Source organism: Colletotrichum tamarilloi, assembly GCF_030869305.1.
Source record: "Colletotrichum tamarilloi strain Tom-12 chromosome Unknown Scaffold_10.1, whole genome shotgun sequence".
Lineage (NCBI taxonomy): Eukaryota > Fungi > Ascomycota > Sordariomycetes > Glomerellales > Glomerellaceae > Colletotrichum > Colletotrichum tamarilloi.
In genome coordinates this window covers 1-23,729 of record NW_026849393.1, presented here as the reverse complement: position 1 = coordinate 23,729, position 23,729 = coordinate 1, and the positions used below count along the sequence as shown (strand labels likewise).

At 51.8% G+C, this 23,729-nt stretch overlaps 10 protein-coding genes across 10 annotated transcripts; 5 read left to right on the top strand and 5 right to left on the bottom strand.

Annotated features, from left to right (window-relative positions):
• Positions 1-96: 96 nt before the first annotated feature.
• CTAM01_04148 (Ham1 family protein) lies at positions 97-986 on the top strand (the record flags this gene model as incomplete). The annotated part of the gene is made up of 6 exons (XM_060520178.1): positions 97-270; positions 347-420; positions 499-643; positions 698-734; positions 799-832; positions 887-986. 6 exons carry the CDS (start codon positions 97-99, stop codon positions 984-986), a joined length of 564 nt encoding a protein of 187 aa, XP_060384823.1.
• Positions 987-1,052: 66 nt separating this feature from the next.
• Positions 1,053-2,750, bottom strand: CTAM01_04147 (peptidase family C78; the record flags this gene model as incomplete). The annotated part of the gene is made up of 9 exons (XM_060520177.1): positions 1,053-1,101; positions 1,151-1,355; positions 1,417-1,568; positions 1,622-1,653; positions 1,715-1,926; positions 1,980-2,084; positions 2,131-2,221; positions 2,277-2,633; positions 2,685-2,750. 9 exons carry the CDS (start codon positions 2,748-2,750, stop codon positions 1,053-1,055), a joined length of 1,269 nt encoding a protein of 422 aa, XP_060384822.1.
• Positions 2,751-3,872: 1,122 nt separating this feature from the next.
• Positions 3,873-4,752, bottom strand: CTAM01_04146 (Ras family protein; the record flags this gene model as incomplete). The annotated part of the gene is made up of 4 exons (XM_060520176.1): positions 3,873-4,112; positions 4,175-4,303; positions 4,448-4,587; positions 4,701-4,752. The coding sequence occupies 4 exons, from the start codon at positions 4,750-4,752 to the stop codon at positions 3,873-3,875; spliced, it is 561 nt and encodes a 186-aa protein (XP_060384821.1).
• A 1,398-nt stretch (positions 4,753-6,150) lies between these two features.
• On the bottom strand, positions 6,151-8,638 carry CTAM01_04145 (uncharacterized protein; the record flags this gene model as incomplete). Its single annotated transcript, XM_060520175.1, has 3 exons — positions 6,151-6,405; positions 6,467-7,135; positions 7,217-8,638. 3 exons carry the CDS (start codon positions 8,636-8,638, stop codon positions 6,151-6,153), a joined length of 2,346 nt encoding a protein of 781 aa, XP_060384820.1.
• A 1,730-nt stretch (positions 8,639-10,368) lies between these two features.
• CTAM01_04144 (uracil phosphoribosyltransferase) lies at positions 10,369-11,368 on the top strand (the record flags this gene model as incomplete). Its single annotated transcript, XM_060520174.1, has 4 exons — positions 10,369-10,535; positions 10,667-11,180; positions 11,243-11,259; positions 11,317-11,368. 4 exons carry the CDS (start codon positions 10,369-10,371, stop codon positions 11,366-11,368), a joined length of 750 nt encoding a protein of 249 aa, XP_060384819.1.
• Positions 11,369-11,525: 157 nt separating this feature from the next.
• Positions 11,526-12,454, bottom strand: CTAM01_04143 (uncharacterized protein; the record flags this gene model as incomplete). The annotated part of the gene is made up of 3 exons (XM_060520173.1): positions 11,526-11,677; positions 11,750-11,797; positions 11,911-12,454. Coding segments are annotated over 3 exons (744 nt in total), but the record flags the coding sequence as incomplete, so codon positions are not given.
• Positions 12,455-14,444: 1,990 nt separating this feature from the next.
• On the top strand, positions 14,445-17,180 carry CTAM01_04142 (GTP cyclohydrolase II; the record flags this gene model as incomplete). The annotated part of the gene is made up of 16 exons (XM_060520172.1): positions 14,445-14,767; positions 15,201-15,266; positions 15,315-15,454; positions 15,517-15,560; positions 15,610-15,647; positions 15,705-15,774; positions 15,830-15,869; positions 15,922-15,977; positions 16,029-16,071; positions 16,127-16,209; positions 16,259-16,400; positions 16,582-16,744; positions 16,799-16,828; positions 16,885-16,970; positions 17,028-17,097; positions 17,168-17,180. 16 exons carry the CDS (start codon positions 14,445-14,447, stop codon positions 17,178-17,180), a joined length of 1,407 nt encoding a protein of 468 aa, XP_060384817.1.
• Positions 17,181-18,386: 1,206 nt separating this feature from the next.
• CTAM01_04141 (uncharacterized protein) lies at positions 18,387-18,867 on the top strand (the record flags this gene model as incomplete). Its single annotated transcript, XM_060520171.1, has 2 exons — positions 18,387-18,723; positions 18,785-18,867. 2 exons carry the CDS (start codon positions 18,387-18,389, stop codon positions 18,865-18,867), a joined length of 420 nt encoding a protein of 139 aa, XP_060384816.1.
• A 1,159-nt stretch (positions 18,868-20,026) lies between these two features.
• CTAM01_04140 (ribosomal S3Ae family protein) lies at positions 20,027-21,168 on the top strand (the record flags this gene model as incomplete). Its single annotated transcript, XM_060520170.1, has 5 exons — positions 20,027-20,040; positions 20,149-20,233; positions 20,318-20,343; positions 20,461-20,962; positions 21,025-21,168. The coding sequence occupies 5 exons, from the start codon at positions 20,027-20,029 to the stop codon at positions 21,166-21,168; spliced, it is 771 nt and encodes a 256-aa protein (XP_060384815.1).
• A 525-nt stretch (positions 21,169-21,693) lies between these two features.
• CTAM01_04139 (uncharacterized protein) lies at positions 21,694-22,902 on the bottom strand (the record flags this gene model as incomplete). Its single annotated transcript, XM_060520169.1, has 6 exons — positions 21,694-21,725; positions 21,782-22,088; positions 22,165-22,360; positions 22,422-22,546; positions 22,609-22,640; positions 22,713-22,902. The coding sequence occupies 6 exons, from the start codon at positions 22,900-22,902 to the stop codon at positions 21,694-21,696; spliced, it is 882 nt and encodes a 293-aa protein (XP_060384814.1).
• Positions 22,903-23,729: the final 827 nt, after the last annotated feature.

The window sequence follows — 23,729 nt, the reverse complement described above, 5'->3', positions numbered from 1 at the left end:
ACGTCAAATCCATTGTGGAACACCTCGCACATAGCCTACTCTCCCAACAGCACTTCTTTACTGGACCGGATCTTTAGCCTTTCCCATCTCTTCGTCATGGCCACCCCACCGACAGTCAAATTCATCACTGGCAATGCCAACAAGTTGCGGGAGGTCAAGGCCATCCTGGAACCAGCAATCACGGTACAAAGCCACGCTGTTGACCTCGAGGAAGTTCAAGGCACAGTTGAGGAAGTCACCCTAGCCAAATGTCGCAAGGCTGCCGAGACTGTGAGTAGCGGTATTTCAGAAATACCAAGAGTGTAATCCTTGGCATGTTAATTCGTTCCGTTTGATCATCTTCTAGATCCAAGGGCCTGTCCTGGTTGAAGACACTTGCCTCTGCTTTAAGGCTCTCGGTGATCTCCCAGGCCCTTATATGTAGGTTATGTTGGGGCCGACACGCATTCCTCTCTACCCGCCTCGCACTGTCTTCGATGACTAACCGTTCTCACCCAGAAAATGGTTCATGGAATCCATCGGCCACCAAGGCCTAAACAATCTACTAGTAGCCTATGAGGATAAATCCGCCGATGCCGTGTGCACGTTTGCCTACTCGCCCGGTCCTGGAAGCGAACCTCTCCTCTTCCAGGGACGGACTAGAGTAAGCAACTAACATTGTGATTCGTTCCTGAACCTTTGCCAACGTTTTAACTAGGGCAAGATCGTGCCGCCTCGAGGCCCGGTTGACTTTGGTAAGCAGGACTTTGGCACACCGTTGTGTAATCTTTCTAGTGTGTTGTTGCTAACCACATCAAGGGTGGGATGCTATTTTCGAGTACAATGGCCAGACGTAAGTCTATCATCGAGTGTTGGCAGATATTTGCCTTGCTAATGAGTCATCAAGCTACGCCGAGATGGACAAGGCGGCCAAAAACAAGATCTCTCACCGCGGTCTTGCTCTCGCGAAGTTGCAGGACTGGTTCGCTCAACAGCGAACCGAGTGACCGCCATAGATGAGACGCACACGGTCGGGCCAGATCGACTTGATAGCTCTTGAACCGATTCTCAATTCAAGAGCTACTGTGCGCTGTCGAGGTCACAGCGATTCGGCTATCAAGTCTGTGATATGGTCAGCCCGGTCCAGGAGGATCTCTGTGCTCGGACCTACCTCAGGATTTCGAACTCGCGGTATCGTCGAAGGTACTTGGCGCCCCGGCGATATAGCTTGAGAGATTCATCTGCTGATTTATGCTTAAAAGTTTGGCCAATAAGCCGGGCAAGCGCGGGTGGATCGCGAAATACGGGGTCAAAGACGAGCAGATTAGCAGTGCCATGCTTTTGTTTCTCGAAGCCAACGATTGTCAATGAATGGCCTAGACGTGATATTCCTCTTAGCAGACTGTCTTCTTTCGCGTGACGAGAACAATGACTTACCGGCATGCTGAAAGTATATAGGCGGAAGTGACGTGCAGGTTACTTTTGAGCCTTGGCGATGCGCTCCCTGCTTGAAGTACTGCTCGACGGCCATCATCAGCTTGGCCTCAGACTTTCCTTGTTCCTGGTCTCTGAACCCCTGAGCAGTGCATCTGCCTCAACGTTAGCCATTTTCTTACATGGGTTTCAATACAAATACACCCACGGAATTTGAAGGCCAACGAAGAGTGCTTGGGCCTAGGAGCCCCAGAAGTTAGGCCAAAAGTTCAATGATATTGCCGGTTGGTCCCCGTCTTACCTCTGGAGTACCAATATACTTGCGAGTCCCCATGATGCCACCGGTTTCAACTCGCCCCTGGGAATTGATACCGAGGTCCCAGGCTCTCTCGATGAGTTCCTGGATCTCGAATATAGTAGGCAGTCGGCCCTGAAAACGATCCACGCCAGGGGCATTGGCGCCAATGATGTAAGAAATCATCATTTGAATATTGCGATAGCCGCAAAACCCTCCTAGATGTGATTGAGCATCAGCTTTTACCAATGAGTTTTGGCGACTACGATACCTTCTTTCTTGAGCTTTGATACATGCTGCACGGCCGGGTCGCACAAGTAGGCATATTCAGTGGACTTGCTCTGGCTCAAGAGCTGCTCGAGAACAGAAATCACCCCTACCTGCGTCAGTGTCGCCCGACCACGCCGCGGCAGGGCACTCACCGTCGCTCTTGACTTCGCCGCCTTTATGAAGAAGAGACACGAGCCAGTCTGGCATCTGCTGTTCATGCGCATATTTCCCCAACTCTGCTTTCTAAGGAGGATCAGTCGGAATTCTGTGCCAAACAAACCAGGAGGAATTTCTGTACTCCGAGTCGTTTCTCTCCATCCTTGCCTTTCGACTTTGCTGCGAGCGACAGCGGTTTTCCCCATTGCTCAACATTCGCATTCTGACCTTCGGCAGCGGATTCGCGGTGGCTACTAGAGGCGGCGACGACAGTTGAAGTATTGGGTCGCCGAGATTGGATGACGGCTTGGGAATTAGGGTTCTCAGCAACTTGGCGGTCCTCTTCTAGGTGAAGGTCCATGTGATAGTCGATTTCTGCCAAAGGAATGCTTTCACTGCATCCCTCGATTGGACAGTCGGCATACTGCTCTCGCGGCGTCCCAGTTGCGGGTGCGAAAGAGTGAGAATTGTCTTCTTCGGGGTGGAAAGTCTCCATGTGCTGGTGTGTAGTCAGTAGACTGTAGGAACATTTGAATAGAACCACACTTACTAGCAACATCTCGAGCTCTCCTCCACCAGCCTTCGCACAAAAGGGACAGATCATGTTTTGCTCCATGGTAACAGACCTCAGCTGGGCCAGGCTAGCCAGGTGGATATCCTATGGAGTCGGAGGCGAGCTGTATGAGATGAAGTTGGAATGAGACAAGTGGAATGACGGCAATACAAAGGCCAGTGCGATGCAACACATACGAACGCTTGCTATTCCGGTGAATGGGCACTTTGATTGATCAACTAAGAGGATCCAGTGAAAGCTTGTTTGCCTCAACGCATTGTTGTATACCTAGTGTTCGACGCTTGACTTGAGATGCTGCACGAATGAGGGCACAAAGATGGTAGATTCCTAGTGCAGGGTTCTCCGAGGGGCCCAAGTGGGAGGTGCTTATCAATGTATGTACTGCGAGAGAAAAAAGGTTCCTGGCTTTGCTGCTTTCAATATTCTCATAAAGCCGACGGGCAGACAAGGCTGTTAGAGGATAGGTATATGAGGCATGGGAGGAATTAGTAGTAGCATGTCGCATTAGACAGTTCCAGAGGCAGCGAGAGCGACCAGACCGGACGGGACTCCACGAGTTGATTTCCTACCTAGCTGATGTAAGATCGGGGGGTCCACAGGTCCAAATTGCGCGCCCAACCAGCAAATGGTCAAGGCACAGTCGGCGCCTGAATTATAGGAAGAATAAGGTGCATAAAACAAGGTAGGCTCCATCCTCCCACCCAAGCTGCCAGTGTTACATCAGGTAGTAAATATGTCAAGTGAGGTATGATTAGTACTTCGTAAGTGATTATTACCATCATTATCGCAAGTAAGTATATTGTCCTGATCCTTTTCCATACGGATACTTCTCTGTTGGCTCCCCCCTGTACTTCGACTCGAACACCCGCATGGTACCCGTAGCACCCGAGAAAGCAGGTTGCTAAGAGGTGCCTTATTGAATGACCATCAGCCGTCCTTCGGAGAGCATTACCTACCCAAGTACTTCACCGGCGTGATTCAATGTCTTTGCGCACTCTTAGCAACCTCAAAAACCGCCACTCGAACCAGACACCTCTGTACCAATTCTCCAGTAGCTACCCATTCACCATCCCAGAATGTCAGCACCAGTCGGGTCGGGTGCCCTGATTAGGCTGATTTGGGTCTGCGTATAAGTGTAGTTGATCTGGTGGTCTCTATAAACTCCTACATAAGAATGCATTTGCCTCCCTCTGCAGTCTCGCCCGGATTTTGGGCCTTCTCAATCTCGGCAATCAAGATATCAAAGGCCTTCCCGACATTCTCGTTGTATCGTGCGCTGGCCTCCGTCCAACCGCATTGAATCTTCTCTGCTACTCTCTTCCCTTCCTCTGCGCTGACTTGTCGTTGCTCGGGACGAAGATCGCTCTTGTTACCGACGATGACTATAGGGACTGATTCAGTACCCTTTTATAGTTCCAGTCAGTACGTCGCTCTTGCTTGCTCAATCCGCAATAGGGTGTAAGTACCAAGTGATTCAGAATCTTCTCGCGGATTACTTGCACCATCTCAAAAGACGGTAGAGACGACACCGAGTACACTAGCATGTAGCCGTGGATGCCAATGAAATGTTTCGAGTTCAAAATACTGTATTCATCCTACAATTTTCTGTCCGTCAGTCGAGGCACTTGTCCTTTCCCGCGTTCCTGAAACCCTGCATGGCGCTTCCAACTTGTTCTGCTGAGTGCAACCCGTCGTTTCGTCTACTGGTCACGTAAAGCGACAATTAAGGGATGACGTACCTGTCCTGCAGTATCGACAATTTCTGTCGCAAATTCTTGTCCCTTATAGCGAATTGTTTTGCTGAAGGTGTTCTCGATGGTAGGGTAATAACTATCAACGAAGTGGCCGTCTACGAATTGGACCGCCAACGATGATTTGCCTTGTGAAGTGAGTATGTTAGTCTATGGATGCTGCTTTCCAAAACGAGACATGTGCCATAATTAATGCAGACGGGGATAGTCTGGCCAGTCTGTCATGGGGGAGAGAACGGACCGACGGAACGACTGCCAACGATGGCCACCTTTCTGTTCTTTGGCGCCGGCATTTATATGACTGATGAGTAGGAGACGGGGCGAACGAAAGGAAGGGATTGTCGCTAGAGCCCTGTGCTGGGGAGGGAAATGCCCGCACTAATGCTGGATTCAAGAAGTTCGTAGGGAGAACGCTGAAAGGAGGTAGTGTCGTAGTAGAGACTTGACTGTTGCTGTAGTGCCTCTGCTGTGTAATGCGGGCACGTAAGATGCTGCCCTTTATTTATCGAAGACTGGTATTGCCTTAGGCAGTGAATGGCTGCATGAGATGAGGAGCGAGGAGAAAGTTGTTGTCGAAGCAGGTAGGAAGGATAGAGCAGTCGAAAGCACAGGATTGATGTTGCAGCGTGAAGGTGTAGCAAAAAGCGGCGGTACTAATGGATGTTGATGGAGAGATTGATGGAGGGGGGAATGGAGCGGCGGCATGGCGTATGCAAGTATGGAACCCAGCAGCAGAGAGCGGGATACAACGCAGGCACATGCACATGTCTTAGGAGAGGCGGGCTTCTGCTACTACAGGCTAGTACTGACACATTGCTCCGTGCTCAGGTCACTTACCAGCTCTGGCCTGGACTTGGCAGTGGACCCATGCTAAGGCTAAGGGGCCTGCTTACCTTGATGAAAAAGGTAAGGAACTCACGAAGCCAGCCCAGAGAAGAATCCCCACTGCGATATCGTCGCTTAGGTATGCAAGACCGTATAGTCCGGGTTACTGTAGATTGCCATTTTTATAAATTGGCCGCCCCTCGCTTGTATTTGTTTCTTCTTGTACGAGGTAAGAAAGATGCCTCCAATATCCTTCACCACAGCGTGTATAGATTTGGACTACCTCAACACCTTCCCCCGAAGGTTGTGCTGCAAAAACCTTCTCAACCTGGAGAATTCCACGGCCGAAGACATCAGATATCCGTACCCTATCTTTTAACGCCTATAGCCTACTAGATATGTATCAGTGAGTTGCGTCATGGCTATCTCCGGTATGGGGGCTGCCTTACAACGGAAGGGTTCTAATAGGAATTGAATTCAGACCCTGTTTTTAGAAAATTTGAGCAATGATTTGTGGTAAGATGAGCTGGATCCAGCTAGACTCAGTCATTTCCATCATCCAATCGAAGGTTATATGATGAGAATTCTTCTCAAGTACCCAACAAGGGGCAACGGAAGCGTCTGGTTCCTCGCAAACCATGCTGCTAGGACACCTGGTTGCCTGCCTATCCACCGGTCTTCACCGCCGCGCCAGTCTGTCAAAGAGTGCTCTTTAGACTCCCCAAGCCGGATTGCCACCGTCTCTTCTTGAAAGACTTTGCGAGTAATGGCGGCAAGCGTGGCTGAGAATGCTACCTGTTTTGACTTTGTAGCCACCTCCTTGCACCCAAGTGTATCGTCCCCCAGTAAGTGCTGATTGTAACTCGCTACCGACTAGAGGCCTTATGCCTCTGCCTCAGCTCGTTAACGAGGTTTTGCAAGCTCGTCGTCAACTCATCCGTGTCCAACTTTTGGTGCAAAGCCATAAACTCCTGAATGGAATCGAGCAAGTACTTGGTGCCTCTTCCATGACTCTTTTCCTCCAGCCGCCGGCGTACTTGGCTACCCAACGACAAGTAGCCTAACAGTATCGCCAAGTAACCGTGAGCTACGGCAACCGAGGTCTTCTCGACTGAATCAGCCTATACAACCATATTAGCCTAGCCATATCTGTGCAGTTCGCCCTGACCCCTGGAAACTCACTGTACCAGCCGAATCGCGATTATCCAGGTAGACTTCTATCAGCCTGTCCAAGGTTGAGCCGTCCTGCCCTTGCCACGCATCCACAGAGTGCCGGGCTGACGGAGAGTGCTCGGATGTATTGATCATGACGCCTAGTAGCAGCATGAGTGTCTCGTAGACATCCTTGGAAAAGGCCCCTTTGTGGACAGACTGCTCCAGGAGCTCAAATCCCGCAACGCTGGCCTCTGTTAGCTCGCGGAAAAGATCTCCTCTACTAAAGGCGCTTGCAGCAACGGGGTTGTTATTCGTTGTGTTCAGTGCCAATTTCAATGCTGTCGACTCGAAATCGCCGAATTCTTGCAGAGGTCGAGCCATGGCTGTTGTGAGAACATCTGCGAAGATGGGAAGATATCGCTTTGTCCATCGAGGGCCGGCGTCGGATTCCATTGCTGCAATCGAGTAGCCTTCGAGGAGTGAAAGCGCTAGGCCGGCGTCTGTTCCCTCCATCCCATGAGCTCTACAATGTTGCCAGCCTGTCTCGGCGAACCCAAATAACTGATCTGTCAAGCTAGAGAGGATGTGACGTGTCGCTGTACTGTCACCGTCCTTGCAGAGTACGGATATGGCTTTCAAAGCAACCGTCCTGGGCGACAGCACGGTGGGCGGAGAGCCCCTCCATAGATCCAGGTGCTGTATCGTAGATTTCAATGCAGAAAGGGATGACTGTGCGTTCCTAGATAAGTTAGATTTCCTTTGCGCTGCAATACTGACTATGTCTTCGTCGATGTTGAACATTGTCGAAGCCAGTTGCGCAATACCTTCGCTCTGTAGCTGAGGTACGAGATGAGGCACCGAATACGATGTGAATAGAACCAGAACAACAGACAGGAGGACGAAGCCGCTGACGAAGTCCTCTTCCTGTCCGAGAGCGTGAAATAAGGCGTCCTTCGCACCCTGGTCGCGAAATTGACGGACAAACGTCTTGTCCCGCAGCTTACTCGCCAGCTCCAATAGAGCGTTGCGCCTCGAGCGCGCTGTCTGTGATCTGGGCGGCTGGGGCGTGCCGACTCTGTCAAGCAAATCGGCCATGCTGTCTGCAAAACGGTGATTGGCACCGGCTTGCCTGAGCGCGTGGATATCAATGATGCCACCGCCTCTAGCAGAGTCGTCTTCCTCGATCTCTTCTTCTTCGAACGCAAAGGACGCAAGCTTCGACATGGTTGGGGGCGGACTCAGATCATGGTGGGTGCCGTCAACTCCGATTTGGCTGCCTAGGCTGTCTCCCCCTGACTCATCTGTCTTCAGCGTCCGCTGCTCTCCGTACGTCGATCTCAGCTTTCTAGTGCTCGAGAGCACCTTGGGCCGCATCGATGGTTTCGGCGTCATGTCAATAGGCTTCACCGGAGTGAAAGGAGAAGCATCGGTCGTTCCCGTCCTAGAGTGCTGCGATGAATCTGATATTTCGGAGTCCGAGTCCGAGCTGTCTTCGGTTTGCGCCGCCAACTGATCGATGAGACGGATACGCTTCGGCTTAGATAGCATTTTCGGCTTCGTCACTTGTGGTCTCGTAATGGTGGAGCTTGGCTTTCCCACTACCCGCGCTTCAGAAGATTGTGAGAATGCCTGTCGTGTATGCAAGTTGGACTCGGTCCTGCGAGGAACGTCAACCTCGGCTTGAGCACGAGGAGCGCTCCTGCGTGGTTCGGCTTGCGTCAGTATCTTGGGTCTATCGAGCCCTTGCGGCAGAGGGTCCCGTTTGACGGCGCAAAAAGAACTGGATGCGCTTGTGTTGAAGGGCGATTTCGCTCGGCGGGTGTGAGAGGGTAATCCCGCTGGCGGAGCGATGACAGGTGGTTTGATTTCGACCTTGCGATCAGCTTTGGCCATAGGCGCAACAGCCACCTTCCTCTTCTTCGTTTTGTTTGAACCATCCGGCTGGATTACAGGCGCGTCAACAGGTGGCACAACTTGCCGAGAAAGTGCAAGGCGCAAAGGGTCATCGGATGGTGGGTCGTAAAGATCGTAGAGCTGGTCGGCAGGCGCTGAAGAGGCCTCGGTTGATTGTGTAGCATTGCCGGCGCGTCGCGAAGCATTTGACAGGTCGAGAAACGCATGAATAGGTCGTTTTCGCGATGTCTTGCCGTAAGTTGTTGACTTTTTGCGCGGGACGCTCGGCCCGTCCCTGGTAGCCATGTTGTGTCGTGGCCAACGCAGACAGGTTTCTGATAGCCACGGTGCAGGTTTCCAATGAAGTGGAAGATGGTTATTGGCGATACGCGGTGATTACTGACAACGACGGAAGAATTCGGTATGGCGGACGATGGGCGGAACGATGAGTCCAGTGATTCCTTGGACGGAGACAGCGACGCAGGCGGCGCTGGTCAAGAATAGCGTGGGTGGTTATTGTTTCTAAGGGGATCGAGAAGGGCTATAGCTGAGTGAGGTGAGGCGCGCAGGTTCGCGGCGAGGCACGTCCTGCTGGCTTGCGACTCTGCCCTGGCTGGCCTTAGTCAAGGTGACAGCCGGCAGGCATTGCGGAGGATGGAAAGAGTAGAGACCGGGGGACTTTGCAAGACAACCTCACACATTCACAGGAGAAGAGGCACCCGTCAAAGTCGAATCCCAAACATGAGAGGTTTTGATGAATGGTTTAATTCATTCAGGCGGAACAGCGCTTGAAGTCGCTTACTGGCAGCTGGATAATGGAGAGAAGAAAGAGAGGCGTGGCAAGCACGGCAAGGTATGGCGCATCGCATATTACCTTACCTCAGGTCCAATGGTAAGGACGGATGCGGGTATTGAGTCTGTTTGTCCTCCGCCCGGGCACAAGTTTCCTGCCGTGCTGTGGCTGCCGCGCCGCCCAGCGTCGCTCCCGCCGGACGGGTCTTTTTTGTCATGACCGGACGTAGGGTAGGTACCTGCCTTGAGTTACCAGTACCAATTGGAAAGCACCACAGGATACCTGGCCCTGCCTGCCTGGTCATCCCAATGGAAGATGTGCACCCCCCGGTTATCGAGTAGATACGCTTATTGTCTTGTGGGATAGATGTCTGCTTGCGGCAGGTGGCTGATTCGCCTTCGGTACCTATTTACCTATTGCCTAGGTACCTAAATAGTGTCCCATGCTTGTTGGTAGGTTGGTGGGGTGAGACTCCGTCAACCCAGGCGTGCCAGGGCTCTGCAAGTAAGGGGGTAAGGCATTGCATGTGCGAATGAATTGGATCAGTTATGACCCCTCACATCACAAACCAGCCCCGCACGACCCTTATCGCTGGTTAAGTATTGTGAGCCCGATGCCTACGAGCATCAGCTCCAGTGCCTTGAAGTGCCTCGACACATACCTTAACGCAAAAGTATGGTTACTGGCCAAATCGGTATTTCCCACCTTTATGGTTACCCGCCTATAATCACCTACCTTACCCACAAGTTGTGACGCTTTTGTTTTCTCATAGGGCCACTTCGCTTCGTTACCTTCCTCGACACGAGGTATACCTAGGCAATCTACCCTGACTTACCTTAAGGTAGGTAGGTATCTGATTTGAGCAACGGGGAACGGCGAGCTCCATTGTGTCTCCTGGCACACTCGTTTCGTTCACCCCGTTAAACCCTTGTGGCTTCCCGCGAAGACCTGGCCAAAAGGTACTTTATATCGATCCATTGGAGGCTTTCCTGGCCCGCTGCCCTATTTTCATCTTCCTACCTTAAGGTAGTTTCTGGATTTTCCAAACCCCAGAGCCCGTCTTACCTACCTCCTCCTTCTACTCTCAAGATCCCAGCCAAGCCATCCTTGGACAAAATCCATTGCGAACCCCTCCCACTTCGTCCGGTACCGGTACCTCACTTGCATTCCTCCTTACCATCCTATCGCCAGCCTTTCGCTCAAGTAAATCTTGGTCAAATACCGCAGTCACTTTTCTTCAGAAATGGCAAGTCAAGATTCAAAGTCCGCCAGCGGCAGCGGACCTACTCAGTGTGTCGGTCCGTTGTATCGTTCAGAAAGTCAGAAGCCCACGGCCACTGTCTCGACTGAAATCAAGTTAGACAACGTTGTTGTCTTGTCCCAAACGCCTCAACTTATCGCCCTTCTCACGTAAGCTTCCTAGTGTTCATCCTACCCCTCGTAACACCCAGTAGAATATAATGAGGCACCGGCCCTACGCAGAGACGTGACTAAAGAAACACCTCTTTGAGTGGTACCATTGGCTTACTGATCTCCGGCAGCATCATTCGAGACAAGAACACGGAGCGCGGTGACTTCATTTTCTACTCCAACCGCATCATTCGCCTGCTCGTGGAGGAAGGTCTGAACCATTTGCCTACCGTTGAGCATGACGTGACAACACCCATTGGTCGGACTTACTCTGGGCTTATGTTCCAAGGCAAGATCTGCGGCGTATCCATCATGCGTGCCGGCGAGGCCATGGAGCAAGGTTTACGCGACTGCTGCCGCTCTGTCAGAATCGGCAAGATTTTGATCCAGCGCGATGAGGAGACTGCTCAGCCGAAGCTATTCTACGACAAGCTGCCAGAGGATATCGCCCAGCGCTGGGTTCTTCTTTTGGATCCCATGTTTGCCACTGGTGGTTCCGCCATCATGGCAGTCCAGGTCCTCAAGGCTCGTGGTGTTCCCGAGGACCGCATTCTGTTCCTGAACCTCATTGCGAGCCCTGAGGGTATCCAGAACTTTACCGCAAAGTTCCCCAAATTGAGAGTTGTCACGGCATTTGTCGACCAGGTATGTACAAGCCGGCCCCAGCTCACCTCGGATCACACAGTCTAACAATTGTTTTGCTCTAGGGTCTGGACGAAAAGAAGTAAGTTCGCATCCTGCGATGCCAAGAAGCCTCTGTCATACTAATGGGCTGTGATAGCTACATCATCCCCGGCCTCGGCGATTTTGGGGACAGGTTCTACACTGTTTGAGTGTGGCTGTATGTCCTGAAAGCCAACTTTATATGGCATTGGTCTCCGGCTTGGGTTTCTTCTGCACTACTGTCCTTGTCCCCGTGTGTTGCAGACCTTAGGCTGCATTCATTGACAATGCACCTCCTCGTGTACGTTCAAGAGGTTGCTAGTTCATCTAGTATTCATCATCATCCATGTCGATACCCTCACCCCCGTATCTCCTATCGTCGTCGTCATCGTCTACTGGCCGGCTCGTGGGGGGGCGCCGAGCGCTCGAGGTCTTGTGATTGCTTCCGCCGACGGGTCCTGCTTCCTTGGCAACAGCATCTGCGGACATGTGTCAAATGCATGTTCTCAAGGCGATTGCAACAGCGATTAAGGTATTAAACATGTACTTACCTGCAGCGTCCACCCACTCTCCATAAACGTCCACGGCGGCCGAAAGGTCTAACAGGGGTTTAGCAGTTGGGAAGGGGGAGACGAAAGCAGTTGCAAGAATAGAGCCTCACAATTGATACTACACTGGAACATCTGACCGCATACTCTGCAGTCCAACGAACCAACACCCGCTTTCTTATCCAGCTTTACAGCGACGGAGTCTTCGTGGTTGCAGAAGAGGCACGTGAACTTGGAGGGAAGAACCTCTCTCTGTGAGTTGGCGTCAATAACTGCGTCGCCAGCATACAAGCAACCTGCACCAGCCCTCAAGCGGAGGAAGCAAACGAACCTTTTTCGGGCCTTGAGGTTTGCTCGAACTTTTGCGCTTCCCCATGATGCTGAGTGACGATGAATGATATGCGCGACCGGCGCGTAGAATATAGAAGGGAGCGAGAGGGTGTGTCGGAGAATAGCAGGTTGCGCAGTTCGTTGTTGTCCGCGTTCGTGTGCAATTGCAAGCGCAGGGTACGTCACAGGCTGGAACAGACGTGGAAGAAAAGCAATAAGATAGGCGTTTGAGAGATGGCTCAGCGGCGGGTGGTGAATGAGGCTAAAATTCCAGCACATGCAACGGATGCGACGGTGGAATGCGCGACGGCGACATGTATTTTGCGGGTGGACAGCCCTTGGCCGAGGTGGCGTGGGCGCAAGGTGCACTGGTGCCGCAGTCACGGTGGACCAGAAAGCTCTACTGGAGCAGAAGGTACCTTACTTGCTTGGCTGCCTTACCTACCTTACCTTTCAATATGTACCTTATCTATCGGAGGCTGGCAGCGGGGTGACTAAGGTACCTAGGTAGGTGCTCTGCACGCACCTCAAGGTAGGTAAGTACCTAAGCGCGTAATCGATAAGATACCTAACCTACCTAGGTGGAAAGCATGGCACATCCCACCCCGCTCTAACCTTGAGGTAAAGTAATGGAAGGTAAGGTATATAGGTACTATCCGTATATTGCCCATCTACCGTACCCCGTACCTACCTTCCATAGAATCAGAGGAACGATATCGGAGTCCGGCACTTGATGCACAAGCTAGAGCGGCTCATAGCCGTCCCATATGTCACCTGCACAATTATCAGATTCAAACATACCTACACCTCACGCATTGCATCCTACATCTTGTGTTCTGAGCTACACAACAAGCCATTGTTATTGTGAAGACGTAAGGCACGTAAGACACCAGGCATCTTCGATCTAGATACCCTGGCGAGTGAGGGGTTGCGGAAGGGTGTCACTTAAGGTAAAGCCTGCTAAACCTTACCTCATGCATTCATTGCCTTCAATCGTACCTGTCTTATGACAATGCCCTCTCTGAGGATCTTGAGTAACTGCTCACCTCAGACGCATTTGTGCTTTCCTGATGGATGGTAAGGTAAGGTAAGGTATCAATACCGCTAGGTCCTTCGGTCGCCTTATCTTCGGCGCTCGAAGCCGCATCAAGCTGTCTTCCTCCTCCACCGAGTCCTTGTCTGCCCTGGGTGTTTGGGAAGGTCGCGGACGGCCCCGCAACCCGAGAACTCAGGTGGGCGCCGCCGCCGCATCACGATAGGTCCACACACACCCAGTCTTTACATACCTTATCGTAGACCTCCCCACAAACAATGATGCTTATCACTAAGGTAGCAACGCTGAGCATAAGGTACCTAGGTAGAGTCTACCTTACCTACCTGCTTTACCTACTACGTAGCAGAACTCCACGTCTTCACTTTGAGGTAAGGTAAGCTGGACAACTACTCAGTACCCAACATTGCACTGTATGTCATGCACGAGTCTGCTTCTATGCCTTGTACTTAGGTTGCTCCTCGCTCAGGATGTGTTATGTAAGCGTATCCTGTAAGGTCGGTTGGCGGGGGAGGGTGCAGGTGCCCGCATGCCTACCCTTTCCTCCAGGTAGGTGCCTTAAGGTAAGGAAGGTAAGCACCCCAACCCCCATCCCCAGCCCGAACTAAGGTAGATGGGACTGGACGTCCGTGAGACTCGAAAGCCCATGTACCGCATCACCTGTTACCCACGGATAAGAAGGGTCGGGCACGGTAGTGGGTACTTGCCCCTCCCCGTCCGGCCAGCTCAATGTTCACGCGCGGCGCCTTCCGATGGGGTCACGAGATCGCCCTCGGGGCGTCGACCGTCTCTCCTTTGTGCATCTCTATCTTCTCTCATGCTGTTTACTACATAGCCCTCACTGCTGGCTTCGATATAGTCATCATCCTCGTCCCTCATCCTTGGCTCTCCAGTGGACCAGCCATCGGTAGTCACCGACTTGCCTTTGCATGCCTTGCCTCTCAAGAGATAGCTGTCCCCATGTGCTCCTTACCTTCCACAGTATACTCTAGCTTTGTCTTACTTGGACTCGCCTCCTATTAAACTTCATTTCGTCCAGCTTCCTTTCCACGTCTCCCGTCTCTTCATCCTCTCCTCCTCTTCCTCTTCCTCCTCCTCTTCCTCTTCCTCCTCCTTCTCCTCCTACTTCCACCTAGTCTCCGGTCAGAATCCCCGTCCCTCCTGCTCAATCTTCCCTCGTGAAGCATCCCAGCAATTTGTCTACGGTCTCTCACACTCCAACACAGCGCATTTTTGAAAGACGCGGGCGACCTTCTCACAAGACTTCTCTCTTTGTGTCTTCTGCAGTTGTAGTGTGACAACTAGAAATTGATCGTCATGAGCCACCCTACCGTTGACGATGGCTCTTTGGCCGAAGTCATAAACTCCTTGAAATCCATCCAGCAGACTCAGTCTGACCTTGTGGCTGCTGTCGACTTGCTGAACCAACGATACCAACAGCTGCCTGTTGATTCTGATGCAGCCACACTCGATCCGAATGCATCCCTCAGCGAGATCCCTGAAAGATCTCGAACCCCCGAGCCTTCCGATGCCGTTGGTGAATCTGCCAAGAGCTCTTCGTCCGATTTGACCTTGCAGGCCCCAGCTTTGCCCTCGTCACCCAGCCAGCGATCCGGCCTCACTTCCCGCATCATCCTAACGTACGTTTCCAGCTCCTATGGTGCACCGCTTGCCGCCTGTCACCATGGCAGATCTTTCTCTGACCGATGCTCTCATTCTAGGACTTATCCAAAGCAGATCGGCATCAACCCTCTCCCCATGAATTGGGGCGAATCGGACCCCCATCGTCGTGGGCCAGTTGTTGTTTCTCGTTCATCTACCACTATTGGAAGACGTAACGGTCCGTAGGCCCGGCCCCCTTACTTACGCGTAACAAGCAATATTAGCTGACACTTTTGTCTATTCTCAAGCTGTCGGAGGTCAGTAACATACCTTTACCTGTCTACTAAGTTGTCTTGAACTGACAGTGTTTACAGCCCAGTGAGTGACCCATTCATGGAATACTCTCTTGGCCATCTCAAAGGGAAGAATATGAATTGTTGCGGAACAGAATAGCTGACAGTGGACTCGCAGTGGTGGTTCTTACTCCATCTACTATGCCCTGGCTGTTGCCAGCAAGCAACTTAATCTCGAGCATAGGTGAGCCGTTTTGTCGCCAAAACCAGTATGTGGACTCATTGATTCTAGACCCGACTTCACCAACACGGAGCCGGCTGCTAAGATTGGTCCCTTCCCTCAATGGGGAGATCCCAAGAAGATCGTCGCCATGGATCCCTGGGGCCATCTGTCTCCCTGGCTCTTCAAGGACACTATCGAGAAGCACAACGGTGAGTAGATACATTAAGCCTGCACCTTTTACAGCATGAGATCTTGGACTGAATCGCCATAGTCGACATTCGCCCAACCATCGCCATCACTAAGGCACATATGAAGGTACCGTTGCGCCTACTGGAGTGATATTACGTCCCCTGACAATGTTTAGCTTCCCGAGCTGGAGGAGAGTGTCAAGAGTGGAAGACTGTGAGTGAAGCCATGACCAGGAGACGGTGAGCGTCGTTGTAGGGGCTGACTGGCTAGTGTTCCTGACGGCAAAGTCTGCTTGAACGAGCTTGGAGAGCTGGCCGTAACCAAGTTCGCCGTCGAGCCGGTATGTCAGCTTCCCAGCTACTGATTCAGATTGTTTGCTGACGCTCTCCGCACAGGTTTGGTATCTCCCCGGCGTAGCTGAAAGATTCGGCATCGGTTCGTCAGGCTACAACCATCTGGGAATCTATCAGCAGCTAATTGCAAACAGATGAGGGGGCCTTGCGAAGGTCTCTTTTCGAACACACTGGTGGCAGCTACCCCGAGGTAGATGGCCCCTGTTACCTCATAGACACACACGCTGACCATTTGTCATAGTTGATTACCCGCAACGATATTAAAGTGTTTCTGCCCCCCATAGGTAATAGCACCCAGGCTTCGAGCAAGAGGATGAACTGACAATGTGTATCATGTAGGTGGTCTGACAGTATACTGTTTCGGCGACCCGGCCAAAATGTCCGACGAGTCAGTACGACTGGCATTGCGAATTCACGATGAGGTTTGTCGTCTCACTGCTACGGGTAGTTTTGCAATTAACCGTAACGTAGTGCAATGGTAGCGACGTTTTTGGATCCGATATCTGCACATGTCGCCCTTATCTCATATTCGGCATCGAAGAGGCAGTCAAGGAGGCGCAGAATGGCGGGAGTGGTGTCGTTATTTACTTCCGAAAAGAGGGCAGAGCCCTCGGTGAAGTGACCAAGGTGAGCAATGCCGAGTTCCAAGATTGATTGTGCATGAGTTGATGACAGTTATATAGTATCGTACGTACTCTCTTGCTTGTTTGGCATCAGAGCCTTGCTCATGTGAAGACTACACGCGGGCGACCGAGGCTGCACGTTTCATGATAGGCTGCTAACTGACCACGAAGTCGTGTACAACGCTCGTAAGCGCGGAGAAGACCGAGCATCGGACTACTTTAAGAGGACAGAGAACATTGCTGGAGTGAAGGACATGCGTTTCCAGGCTCTCATGCCCGATATCCTGCACTGGCTCGGAATCCGCAAGATCGACAGAATGCTGAGCATGAGCAAGTCAGTAGCTCCTCCCCATCCGAGATACCATGACGCTAACGTGAACCACAACAGCATGAAACATGATGCCATTGTAGGACAAGGGTAATGGCGATTTTTTTACGTGTCAGTATTTCAGATCTTGCTGACAATTTCTCTAGAATTCCCATTCACGAGCGTGTCGAGCTCCCCGAGGAGTGGATTCCTGCAGATTCTCGCGTCGAGATTGATGCAAAGATTACTGCAGGTATGCAAGTGAGAAGGGGAGCGTGGCCCGCTGTCAGTGACTGATGAGTTGCTATAGGATACTTCACCGCCGGAAAGCGCATGACCGAAGAAGAGTTAAGAGCTGTGCAGGGCAGGATGTGGGAAGAGTAAGTCTACCTGCTTTCCCCGCGTTGCAGGCATCGTGTATGACTGACCAAATCCTTCCTTACTTCACAGTCTCGACCATTAGCTCCTGCAGAGATGGCATTCGCTAGTAGGAGGGGCAAGTAAAGGCAACATCGCCAGCTTCAGGTGATTACGCACGTGGTTGTGATACTTGGCCCAAATGATGGATGAAAAGGCATCGGTGAGAACCGATGAAGCTCCTATACAAGTCGGTGCAGTATTGGCCTCTGCATGGAACACTTGCACCATTGCCGACAGCAGTGGCTTGATAGAACATGCAGTATAATCCATGTGTGGTATGCCTACCGCATGCCAGTCTTGGACCGGTAGATGGGAGCCAGGTGAGGAGTGGAAATTCGGATGGATGGCACTTTGGCCAGCTGGTAATATCTGAAGCCAAACTGCATGTATCTAGACAGACGCAACGCTTGTGGTCAGGAACCAACCCCGCGCCCAGTGAGATAGCTTGCCTGCGTTGAATTGACTTGTCTAGCAATAATGCAAGGGTAACCGAACCAGCTGCAACATATGTAATGATTACACAGAGCCGCGAGAGTATACCAGTGTCCAGAGGCGACAATCGGCCGTGATTGTCGCACCACTCGGCTGCGAAGAAACCAGGCTGGGGTATGGATAGGCCCGACCTTGTCTGTGGGCTGACCGGGGGGTGTTCCGATGCAGAATCCTTTGGTGTACGAATATACTACCGTGACTACTTACATGTTAACTTACAGTTGTGCAGTATAAGGTACGGAGTACAACGGCTCGAGCAGTGTAGCATGTCCTTGACCGGTCTGGAAATGTCATAGCCATGGGCGGTCTTGATTGGGTTCGACTGAGCGGGACCTCATGGGAAATGGTCAACGAAGCGGTTGGCAACCCCACAATGGCTGCAGGCGTGACGCCGGCCATGCATGGCCTTTGCGTATAAGTGCCCAAACAGACGCTCACCGACCCATACAACACCAGACACATAGTTGGGAGCCGGTTCCCCATCAGGCACCGGCCATGTGGTCCAATGATGGGACGCTGGTACTGTCAGCGGAAAACCGTCGACCGGGCTCGCCCGTCCCCAAGGAACCGACATTCCCGCCGAGTAGCCGGAGGTGATGGCTTATTGTTAACGCGCACGACGCCCACTTGATGAGGGGCGCAACATAGCAATCATGGTTCCTTACCATCCCAGAGCTGTTGCATTCTTGCAAATTCGATCGCCGCCGTGCCATTATCGGTCTCACCCAGACTTGTACCAGGATATCTGTTCAACGCGATGGCGACCGTTTCCCGGGACCTTCGGGACACGGACGGTGTGCGGAGGAGAGAGGCATCACCTCGGCCGGACCGTCGACGTCGACCAAGGCTCCTACGAGCCAGCGCGACGGAACCTACCATCACAACGACATCCAATGCCAGCCGTGGCGCCATTTCGAGCCCGCAATCGTCTCAAAGGGCCACCGAACTCCTCAGCCGCGTTGCCGTATGTTCGGGTCATGCTCCCGAATACTCACCGACGTCGGTGGCCGCTCCCCATATGGCGTCGCTCAGCGCCGAAGACATGACCATTCCAACTACAAATCGAGTCCAGGGCCATCGAGAACACCTATCTTGTTCGTAGACTGCCACGATACCAGCATCCGACGATCAAATTACTGATACCAGTGTGGCCAGACTCGAACGGCTATTTCAGCTTTCCAAACTTTGATGCGTGGGATGGAGAACGGCGCAGTGATGACAAGGAAGAGGACGTATGAAACGGAGAATTGTCGTGATCAGTCGACATGAAGGGACTTCCCTGAGGGGGTCCAATGCTGTTACTGGGAGTTTCAGCACACAATAAGCGTTCTACGTGAATACAGAACAAGGCGAAGAAACAAGAGACACCGGCCTAGAGACGTTTTGCTCCCAGCTGGTATTCGAGCAAGGAGGAAGCAAGAACGAGAGGAGGAGAGACGGCGCGAAGAAATAAGAAATAGCCCGGACAACGGTACGGAATGGTCGATCTGAAAGCATCGACGTTGATGAGACTCAAATATGGTTCGTTCTAGCGCCAGGGCGTTGATTTTGGGTCGGAATCGGTTGAGGAGTTACGCATCTTTCCTCTGAGAGACGCGAAAGCCGCGTTGCTCGTTCAATGGCGTTGTGGGATTTTGTAGGATATCCAGCTTTCCGAGGCGGTTCTAGGTGTGATGCCCGTACGTATGTCACAAACCGGACGCAAAAAATAAGAGGGTACATAGGTTTACACGGGTGGTAAGAATGTATGCGTAAAGTAAAGATACACTGCCAGCCTCGTATTGTCATGCTTGTTCACGGACAGACCTGAATGAGTGTAAATCTCGGTAAGGCGGGAGACCCGTTCACCGATCACCACAATGTGGAGGCACAGGGCATCACACCCACCTCACCTTGCCCCAAAGGCGGGGCAAAGTTCCAACAGTTTGTACCTGTAAGGCCTTCCATCTTGACTAGGGGGCCGGAGTATTGTGATGACATGTCACTGGCCAAAGTGGCCTTGAAAAGTCAACCAATTGGAGGCACTGGATGAAAAGTTGCAGAGACACTGACGTCTCAGAAGTGGAACTCTTGGGGCTGGCTTCAGCGCCAAAGAATTGTGAAAAAGTGCACATCACGTGATATACAGTGCTAAATATGGATTCGATAGCTGATTACTGTGCTTCTCGCTGACGAGGTCCACGAGGTGCTTGCCCTGGCGTGGTCGGGGCAGGGGCATGCACAGTGCACCATGCTGGAAAAAAAACCCGGATTACATAATTCGAACGGGGCACACTCGCTAAGAATTTCGAGCCACACATTCTCGCATCTTGAATTTTATCACCAGCGAAACCACCACCCCTCCAAACCTTTCAACTACTCAACGTTCATCCGCCAGACAATTAACAGCCGCCCAAAATGGCTGTGGGAAAGTGAGAATAACCACCTCTGGACGAATTAACGACGATATGCCGCCGACCGCAATCGTCGTCGCCCAGGCGCAGGCCGTAAACAGCAGCTAACCAGTTTTTCCCTCGCAGGAACAAGAGATTGTCCAAGGGCAAGAAGGGTCTCAAGAAGAAGACCGTGGACCCCTTCTCCCGCAAGGACTGGTACCAGATCAAGGTATGTGTTTTGCCGCTGTGCGAAATAAGTCTCGATGCCATTTTTTTGCAGTATGCTGACTGGTTTTTTTCTTCTCTCCCACAGGCCCCCGCGCCTTTCAACGTTCGCGAGTGAGTTCTCAGCCCAAACCCGACGTGGATCACGATTCGACATCCAGCCATTGTCGACAGCCGAGCGCGAGAAGGAATTGAGCCATCGGGTGGGTGCTGACTGCGCGTGTCTTTTAGTGTCGGCAAGACCCTGGTCAACAGAACCACCGGTCTCAAGAACGCCAACGACGCCTTGAAGGGCCGCATTCTGGAGGTCTCTCTGGCTGATCTTCAGAAGGATGAGGATCACGCTTTCCGCAAGGTTAAGCTCCGTGTCGACGAGGTCCAGGGCAAGAACTGCCTGACCAACTTCCACGGCCTCGACTTCACCTCCGACAAGCTCCGTTCCCTCGTCCGCAAGTGGCAGACTCTCATTGAGGCCAACGTCACCGTCAAGACCACCGACGACTACCTCCTCCGCCTCTTCGCCATTGCTTTCACCAAGCGCCGCCCCAACCAGATCAAGAAGACCACATATGCTGCCTCTTCGCAAATCCGTGCCATCCGTCGCAAGATGACTGAGATCATCCAGCGCGAGGCCTCTACCTGCACTCTCACCCAGCTGACCTCCAAGCTCATCCCCGAGGTCATCGGCCGTGAGATCGAGAAGTCTACCCAGGGCATCTACCCCCTGCAGAACGTAAGCACTTTCTTACTGGTGCCACTGGCCCAGTGACTAAATGGTACTAACAACCATCCCAGGTCCACATCCGTAAGGTCAAGCTTCTCAAGCAGCCCAAGTTCGATCTCGGTGCCCTCATGGGTCTCCACGGCGAGTCTGGCACCGACGACCAGGGACAGAAGGTTGAGCGGGAGTTCAAGGAGCGCGTTCTTGAGGAGGTTTAAAGGAATCAGGCCCTGCATGATGGATGCTCCGGCAGAAGGGGACTCTGGCTCTACCGGCCGGGAAACAAATCCGGCATTGTTTTAGGTCGTTGCACATGGCGTAGCATATAAGGCGGCTGCGGGTCTAGGGTACCTCAAAATGGTAAATGGTCAATTCTTCAAAGACACTCTGCAATGTGTGTATGCAGCCTGGCTTCGAGTTGTCTAGCACAGGTGGGAAATGCGAGGCTGCTTCCCTCACGGGATTCTCGCGCTCCAGCTCAAGCACCGCTGGTGGCCTGGCCATCACGACTTGGCTCATATCCCCTCACTCGTAAAGAACACGACCTACGGGGGCCGCCTGACCAATCCTCAGTGCCGTGGCGTACGAAAAGTCCCTTGTGGGATTGAGTCTATAGCAAGTCTATGTGGCCCGAAACATTTGCCTAGTCAAAATGCATTCCCTTAACCACACTCGCCTATTATGTCTAATAGTTTGCAGAGGGATGAGTGAGACGACTACAGCAGCCTACTTCCCAGGATCCCTTAGTCTTGGTTCTTTAGGAACTCAACGACCGCTACCGAGGAGTGATCAGTATTGTGACTATTTCTTTAAGATAAAGTGCTTGTGTACCTTGACGAAACTCCTCAGGTTTCTCCGAAATGCACCAGTGCCCGGCATCAAGATCTACTAGTCGAAACTTGGGGAAAAATTGCCCAACCGTCGGCAGGACGTCATCAGGCACGTACTTGCTTTTGGTTCCCCGAACAAATAGGGCAGGCTTTTCGAAGCGAGTCTTCGTCGGGTCCTTGAATGGGAAATCGCCCATGTGGATTAAGGACCGACTGATGATGTCGAGGGGCACCCGGAACTTTTGCTGCGGCTTGCCAGCCTCTGGCCGATACAAATTACCCAGAAGAAACTGGCGAATAGGAAGAGACTGCAGCACAATGGTGAGCATGATTGATCGAGATTGATCGAGCAAACCCTCTAAGAGTAAAGTGGAATAATCTCACGTCCTCGTAATCCTTCAGGATTTCGTCTGCTTCAGCCTGCTTCGTGATGTTCGCTGCTTCAATTCTCTTCAAACCCTGGATGTACTTGCTAAATGAGCTCTCCAAGACAGCATCGACAGGCGCATTGTCAACCGCTATGATATCTTGCACGAGTTCGGGTGACTTCAGAGCAAGGGTCATGGCAGCCTTGGCTCCCCTAGGAATGGTTCATCTCATTCAGCATGCAGCAGCGTAACGCCCTCGCAGATACGACTCACATCGAGTGGCCGATGACTGAGGGCAGCGTCAGTCCATGCTGGTCAATGAATGCAGCAACGTCGTCCGCCATATGGACATAGTCGTGCTGCTTCGCGTGAGGCGATTCGCCATGGTTGCGTAGATCCTAGTCAAAATCTCAGTGAAAACCCTTCCGAAGTGCTTGCGGATGCAGTCTGTGAATCTTACCAAGGCATACACTGGTCTACCTAAGTCAAGAGCTAGAACTCTACGTGGCGGTCAGCATGCCGTACCAGAGCCTTGCAGTCATAGATGAACTCGCTTGCTGATACTCCTGTTGTTCTTCTTGGATCCGAAGAGACCGTGAAGAAAAATGATGGGGTTGGAGGACCCGCCGACAGGTCGCTTGCTGGGCTCATGCAGGTCATAAGACAACGTCAACCTGCTTTGCGAGGAAAATGTACGCCGTGAAGTCAGGCCGATGCTGAGACTGCGCCGCATGACGACCCAGGAGAATGCCATCATGCTCCGAATCTGAGGGTTTGATAACTGTAAGTCTAACAGCCATGGGCCATATCTCCGATTTTGCGCCTACGTTGTGGGTCGTGATAGATGCTCAGTCCAGTAACAAGGAATAGAAGTGATATATAGAGGTGTCACGGAAGGGACTACAGGCAGGTTAAAATACTACTATATTAGCCTATAAACTTGGAAACTCAACGTAAAGAGGGAAAAGTAAAATAATAGGTAGAAGCTAGCGAGCTGGCCCTTTAGGCCTAGCGGTCTAGTGCGTTATATAATTATTAAGAACTTAGTTTTATAGTTTAAGGCTAGGTTATAGGGCTTATAAGGCCCTAATACTTATAATTATAATATTACTTTTCTTTTTTATTTATTTTTATATTCTACCTTTACTAGCTACTTAGGTAATTTTTAATATCGATTATATAGTATTAATATATAGTATTAATAAATACTCCTACTAGCTTATTTTTTAGATTTTCTAACTTTTTAACTTTCCCTTTTATAAAGTTTATAACTATAAATTATTAATAATCCCCCCGACGGAGCAATCCGCCGGGGCCGTACCGTGTATTACGTATTGGGGAAAACTGGGTATATTGCGCTCCATACCTAACTACTAATCAAAACAGCAGTCAACCGACTCGACCATTGTCTCCCTTTCATCAACAGCTCCCAACCTTCCGCCGCGTGATTCCAGCCGCCTACAGGGCGAGCTTCACCCACTCCAACGCGCACAGGACCTCCTGGTGCCAGCCCGCGTGGGCAGCCAGGTCCAGCATAATCTGTTCTTTTATATGGGTATTATCGTTACCCGGGGGGTCCCG